Source organism: Saimiri boliviensis, chromosome 10, assembly GCF_048565385.1.
Source record: "Saimiri boliviensis isolate mSaiBol1 chromosome 10, mSaiBol1.pri, whole genome shotgun sequence".
Lineage (NCBI taxonomy): Eukaryota > Metazoa > Chordata > Mammalia > Primates > Cebidae > Saimiri > Saimiri boliviensis.
The window spans coordinates 28,608,898-28,614,897 of record NC_133458.1 but is presented as its reverse complement, the minus strand read 5'-3'; the positions used below and the strand labels follow the sequence as shown (position 1 = coordinate 28,614,897).

Sequence of the window (6,000 nt, the reverse complement as noted above, 5' to 3'; positions counted from 1 at the left end):
TGGGGGCAGAGTCTCTCCTTCCCTTCTTATCAACTCAGTTGAGTCAGACTTGGGGGAGGGGACACACAGTGTGAGTCACTGGGTACCATTTCCCTGAGCTCAGCTTCATTCTGAGGTGATGAGGCCGAACGGGCTGGTGACAGGGACACTGAGTCAGGGGCGGGGGCCTCAGTCTTACCCCTGGGCCTCTGGATTTGGGAACCACATGAGGCTTTTCTATCTGTAAAGTTAAGCAATGGCCAGAGGCAGCCCCCCACCACCTCAGGCTTCTCCTTCATTGGCATGGGCCAGGTCCCTGCTTCTTTCAGGCCGTCTCTGTGCAAGCACGCACACTTCCCTTCCCTGTCCACAGGTGGACAATGCCCTGGGCTAGGAGCCAGCCCTCGAAGGATCTGTCAGCAGCTTCCCACCAGCTAGTCTAGAAAATTCTGTCAACACCAGATCAGTGGGTTTAGCCCTAACCAGTGGCCTCGGTTTCCCCATTTACCTCTTTGGCGCCTGCGGGGTGTGGAAGGAGTACTATTTCATTCCTGACAATGCTTAGTTTGGTGTGTTGGGTGTGGATGGAGAACTGTCCGCCCTCCCCGCCACCTTTCGCGGCGGCACCGGGGGTCCAGGAGGTGGGAGCCCCGGGAGCCCCCAACCCTGTCCTGCTGCTCTGGCAGCGCGGGGGAGGGGCGCCGGGGGCGGGACGTCCTGCGCGGCGCGGCCCCCACCCGCGGGCCGGGCGGCATTCCTGGGAGGCCGGCGCTCTGACGTGGACCCGGGGGCCGCGGGCGCGGCGGGGGGGCGGCGGCCCAGGGGCTTCTTAAACCCCCCGCCTGGGCCTGGCCGCCACTTCCCGAGCACCGCTCCGCCCCCGGAGGGAGAGAGAGAGCCAGAGAGCGGCAGAGCCCCGCCAAGCCTCGCCAGCCCCGGAGCGAGAGAAGTTGGAGAGGAGCGCAGAGCAGCGCAGGGCAGCTAGTCCCGTGGTCGCGCCCCGACAGCCCCGACAGCCCCGACAGCGCCCGACAGCCGAATCCCCGGCCCCAGTCCCGGACGCAGCCCCAGCCCACGCCAGCATGATGAACAACAGCGGCTACTCGGACTCCGGCCTCGGCCTGGGAGACGAGGTGGACGACATGCCGTCCACGGAGAAGGACCTGGCGGAGGACGCGCCGTGGAAGAAGATCCAGCAGAACACGTTCACGCGCTGGTGCAACGAGCATCTCAAGTGCGTGGGCAAGCGCCTGACCGACCTGCAGCGCGACCTCAGCGACGGGCTGCGGCTCATCGCGCTGCTCGAGGTGCTCAGCCAGAAGCGCATGTACCGCAAGTTCCACCCGCGCCCCAACTTCCGCCAAATGAAGCTGGAGAACGTATCCGTGGCCCTCGAGTTCCTGGAGCGCGAGCACATCAAGCTCGTGTCCATAGGTCAGTACGGGGGACAAGGACACGGGCGCGGCGGGGGTAGGGTCGTCCCATGGGGCAGGGGACACAAGTGCGAGGTAGGCGAACCGGGAGTTGAGAGACAGGGCAGAGGGCGACCCCCTGGTACAGAGAGAGGACCCCGGCCCCAGCCCTCCCACCCACCGACGCGGGCCACGGGCACTGCCCGCACTCCCTCTGGGGACAGCGAGCAGCCCTGGGTGCGCCGAGGAGTCCAGGCCTTAGGGTTTGCGAGTCCTCCAGCTGCAGCCTCCCCACGCACACTCCCACCGCTCGCCTCCGCTCACTGTCCCATTTCCTTCCATCGGGCAACCCCAGCCCACACTTGGGAGGACAGAACCAATGCCTGTCACTGAGTCCTGGGGGCACCTCCCCGCCCCCAACAAAGCAAGTGGCTCCCCAGCCTCACAACCCCTCTGCAGCCCGGGAGAGGGCTGAAGACAGGTCGCAACCACCGCCCGCGTCTGCGGGCCCTGGGGCCGAGGGGAGCTGGCGCGGGAGGCCCTCGGCGTGCATGTGCTCAGCAGCTGGGTTCAGGCCTGGGGGCCAGGGCCGGCAGGGCCCAGCCTCAGAAACCTAAAAAGGCACTGAGCGAGCGCGGGGAGACTTAACCCCTGCATGTCCTCCTCCAGCTTCAGCCTGCTGCGGAGGGGGCTTCCGCACGTCAGGCCCTGCCCCAGCCCACCCCCTACCCCGGGATTGGCTGCAGCTAACGGTCTGGGCTGCGGGGAGGGAGGGGAAGGCCTGTGGAAGGGAGGAAGTCATTGAGTGTAACCAGATTTGGAAGGTGTGTAGTGCAGGGTGGGGGCGGGGAGGGACTCCAGTCTTGGGAGCGGAGACGCCAAGGGTGGGCTTGGAGTGGCAGGAGGCGGTCCTGCCCTGAGTCTTGCAGTCATCCATCCCTGAGGCTGGTGGCCTAGGGGAGCTCTCCCACCCCCAAGGAGAGCTCTTAAGAACCCTGCTGGGATTTGCAGTACAGGGTCCCTGGACAGGGATCTCCAGCCCCAAGAGCGGAGTTTCACGTGGGGCCAGGTGGGCCCCACACAGGCTGCTCTCTGAGACTTCTCCAGATGACTGGATGTCTGTCAGCCCCACTCTCCCTCGGGGCCACCTCTAGGCTTCCTGATATAGCAGCTGAGGTCAGCCCGGGGCCCTCTGCCCCATCCAGTCCCCTCCCTAGCCCTTACCCGCTCCTGCCCCAATATTGCCCCCCCACCCCACCCGCCTGCCCTGGAAATAGCCCTGCCTCCGTGACACAGCAGATGTCTCTGAGCTTTCCAGAAGGACAAGGCTGAGGGCAGGGGGTGGGGGAGGGGGCCTGGAGTATGTAGAGAGGCTGAGGGTTACGTGATGGAGGCTGAGGTGTCAGAGAGAAGTCAGCCCTGGGCTGGCATCCTCAGCAGGCTGGGGTTTGAAAGGCCAGACTGACTGTCCCAGGTGGGGTCTAGCGGAAGAGCGGGAGGCCTCCGAAGACTTTATAGGAAACTGCTCAGCTTTCCCCTCCCCTCCAGCCTGCCGGAGGCTCCCGGCCCCTCTCCAGGCCGTGTCCTTCCTGAGCGCACCTCTCCCCTCCCCCGTGGTGGTGCTCGGCTCCGGCCCCCTTGGCTCAGCGGAGGAGGGGCCCGAGCCGAGGGGAAGAAGCAAAAGCTGGCTGGGGGTGGGAGGGAAGCTCCCAGGTTCCTGCGGGGAGGCAGGGGAGGCAGTCCCCATTTGGGCCAAGTTGCTCACTGGCGCTGATGAGATAAGCTGTCAGCAATTCAGCTGCTGGCCCCAGGCGGAGGCTGGAGGGGAGGGGACACAAGCGACCTGCTGGGGTGCCGCACCATGAGGAGGTCAAAGGCGCTGCCCACGAGGGGGGCATCCTGCTTCTGCTAGCTCCCTGACTCCATTTAGCGGTGGGAAGGGGCTACCCAGGGGGCCTCCTTCTGAGTATGGTCTCAGCACTGAAATCCAGCATCTGAGCACCTGACGGGGTGTCAGAAAGACTCCCCACTTCTCTTTCTAGAAGGGAGATCAGGGTCTGGTGTGGGACCTGGGATCCAGGTCCACCTGAAGAAGGGGCACTGAGCACAGGCTAAAGGAGCTGTGCCCTTCGTATCCGCACCACCTTGTCCTGGCCCTCCACTGCCCCTCGTCCCCCTCCGAACAAAGAGGCCTATGAGGCAGCTCTGTCCCGCAGCTGTTCCCCAGTTGCTATTCCCTCTCTAGGAGCCAACAACCGAGGGAGGGGCTGGAGGGGGCAGCAGCTGTCCCAGCACCTCCCTAGGCCCAGCCTTCTCCTCCCCCTCTATTTGAGGCCTGGGGTGGCCTCAGGAACTAGCTGTCTGGCTCCTCCCACTCCTTTGGGGGTAGCCCTAAGGCAGATGGAGAAGTGCTTGGTGGGCCCTGGTGGCACTGAGCTCCTCTCTTCTGCCTGGCCTCTGAGAGGGAGGAGGGAGAGGGAGGTCATTGCTCCCAGAGTAGGAGTCGGGGCCCCACTGTCCTTCTTCTGCACCAGGCCTGGACCACTTGCTGTCTGGCCCAGGGCCAGTTGCTGGGGAGAAACCTCCCTCTCCAGCAAATATGAATGACCACCCTCCTCATCTACATACCCCCTCCAACCCCTGCAGCCTCAAGGCTTCCTGCCCAGGGGTCTGGCTCCAATTTGCAAGAAGTACTTCTGGGCGTGTGAGCACTGGCTTTGGAGGCTGCCGGGGTTGTGAGAGGCCGGGGGCACAGGGGCGTCCAGACTGTGTGAAAGTGTCAGCGCCTGTGTGTTTGAGAGAAAGCACCGGGAGGCAGCGAGTGAGTGTGTCATGGAATCTGAAAGCTGCCAAACCATTGTGCTGCAGTGGAGCCAGGGGAAGGGGGCGGGTTGGGGAGCTGCTGGGGAAGGAAGGATGAATCAGTGACAGGGTGGGGGAGCCCAGGAGGCCAGAGCCCCAGCTAAAGGGACAGGGAGACTGAGGCAGCCCTCCCGGGGCCGGTGGGAGTGGGGCAGGGGATGCCTTGGGGTTTCTCAGGCACTGCCCCAAGGTCTGGGGAAGGGTGGAGGGGATAAGAAGTGGGAGGGGAGTCCACTCCACCCTCTCCCATCACTTGGGCAACGACAGTAAACAAGACCAAGTCTCCCACCCACTTCCAGCCTCCTGAAAGCAGTGCTTTGGGAAGCTGATAGATTTCAGAACTTCGTTGCCCTTTACAAGTAAGCTGAATTCCAAAGATCTGTCTTCACTCTAGGTCACCCCAGGCTTCTGGATATTTCTTTCTGATTGTCAAGGGGGAACTAGCCCCCCCCAAATCTTGAGGAACCAGTTCTGGCTTAAAGGATTCCTCAAAGGAGGTGATGGGTGGAGTGTGTCAGCTCCTGGAGTCCCTCCGGCCCCCAGCCTTTGACAACATGACTTCCAAGCCTTAACTGAGAATGTACTAGACCCCCCACCCGCCCACCCCGACCCTGCTATCAGAATCCCTTGGTTTCTAAAGCCCTTTCTGGCATTCAGGGTAGAGTGTGAGTGCAACCTGGTGCTACTCCACTCCAGTTTAAAATATTCATTCATTCAACCATTATGTATTGAGACCTTACTAAGTTCAAGACCTTCATTGTAGAAAGATAAAACCTAGTGTCTAAAGTGAAAGCAGACAAAAAAAAAAAAAGTATAGAATGTGTGATTCCACCCATATAACACTCTAGGAAATACAAAGCATCTATCATGAGAGAAAGCAGATCAGTTGTTGCTTGGAACGGAACGACAGGGGCAGCAGGAGAGAGGGCTCACAAAGGGCTGTGAGCAAGGCAACTTTGGGGAGTGATGGATGGTACCTTTATTATTCTCGATCTGTGGTGATGGCTTTATGGAGATGTCCACAGTGTCAAAGCTTCTCAAACTTCACTTCCTAGCTTGTGCAGTTGACGTAGCGCGTGTGTCAAGCATACCTCAGTAGAACTGTTAACAAGACAAAAAGGCTCTGCCCTGGGAGCCTTACGATCCCACAGGGCCAGACAGAAACCAGATAATTACACAGACAGGAGGCAGACTCACCTGCTGTAGCAGAGGTGAGGGTACCTTCCAGAGCCGCAGGAACACAGAGAAGCAGACTTCTAACCGAAGGGCCTTGTAAAGGACTTGGCATCTGAGTGGGGCCTCTCAGGAGGGAGAGGGCTGGGTAGCAGAGACGAGAGGCCTGACCCCAGGGCTCTGGCTGAGGAGCTGGGCAAGCGAGGTAGGGAGCTCTGGGGCAGGAGAGCGGGGGTGACTGTAAGCCCGCCTGTGCCCTCCCCTCTGCAGACAGCAAGGCCATCGTGGATGGGAACCTGAAGCTGATCCTGGGCCTGATCTGGACGCTGATCCTGCACTACTCCATCTCCATGCCCATGTGGGAGGATGAGGATGATGAGGATGCCCGCAAACAGACGCCCAAGCAGCGACTGCTCGGCTGGATCCAGAACAAGGTGCCCCAGCTGCCCATCACCAACTTCAACCGTGACTGGCAGGACGGCAAAGCTCTGGGCGCCCTGGTGGACAACTGCGCCCCTGGTGAGCACAGCATGAAGCCCTTAGCTCTCAAAGACATAGGGGACGAGGCCGGTGG

General features: G+C 61.5%; 1 protein-coding gene across 3 annotated transcripts in view; it reads left to right on the top strand.

The window, feature by feature from the left end:
• The first annotated feature begins 824 nt into the window (after positions 1-824).
• LOC101030782 (filamin-C) overlaps positions 825-6,000 on the top strand; it is a 30,135-nt gene continuing 24,959 nt past the window's right edge. For all 3 annotated transcript variants that reach the window (XM_039472760.2, XM_039472761.2, XM_039472759.2), the window contains exons 1-2: positions 825-1,413; positions 5,697-5,945. In XM_039472760.2, the coding sequence (XP_039328694.1) occupies positions 1,062-1,413; positions 5,697-5,945 (601 nt within the window). In that variant the 5' untranslated portion in view covers positions 825-1,061. The remainder of the gene's footprint in view (positions 1,414-5,696; positions 5,946-6,000) is intronic.